Source organism: Morone saxatilis, unplaced genomic scaffold (genome assembly GCF_004916995.1).
Source record: "Morone saxatilis isolate NCDOM2014 unplaced genomic scaffold, NCSU_SB_2.0 Contig17, whole genome shotgun sequence".
Taxonomy (NCBI): Eukaryota; Metazoa; Chordata; class Actinopteri; family Moronidae; genus Morone; species Morone saxatilis.
In genome coordinates, this window is record NW_023339729.1 from 11,537,516 (window position 1) to 11,537,745 (window position 230).

General features: G+C 39.6%; 1 protein-coding gene across 1 annotated transcript in view; it reads right to left on the reverse strand.

Annotated features, from left to right (window-relative positions):
- The window catches only part of LOC118326599 (myosin-10-like), a gene marked incomplete at its 3' end in the record, with an annotated part of 48,717 nt that overhangs the window by 17,081 nt on the left and 31,406 nt on the right, over nt 1-230 (reverse strand). The window contains 3 exon segments of the mRNA XM_035659626.1: nt 1; nt 3-43; nt 215-230. The exon segment at nt 1 is cut by the window's left edge and continues 123 nt beyond it; the exon segment at nt 215-230 is cut by the window's right edge and continues 155 nt beyond it. Of these exon segments, the coding sequence (XP_035515519.1) occupies nt 1; nt 3-43; nt 215-230 (58 nt within the window).

A 230-nucleotide genomic window follows, 5' to 3' on the forward strand; every position in this document is an offset into this window, starting at 1 on the left:
AGCACTCTTCATCCAGCAGAGCCAGCACTCCTGGAGGGTTTGCCTGAAGGAGTATTAACACAGAGCAGAACTAAAGACTTACAGTAAATGTGGCATTATTAGCATTTAAATGCTAAATTATTTGTCAGCATAGCAAATAATTCAAGAATACGTGGAAAAGAAGTTTAAATAGGTATGTTTCATGTTCTCATTGATGCTCGCAAATCACACTGACCGGCCTCTCAATGAGG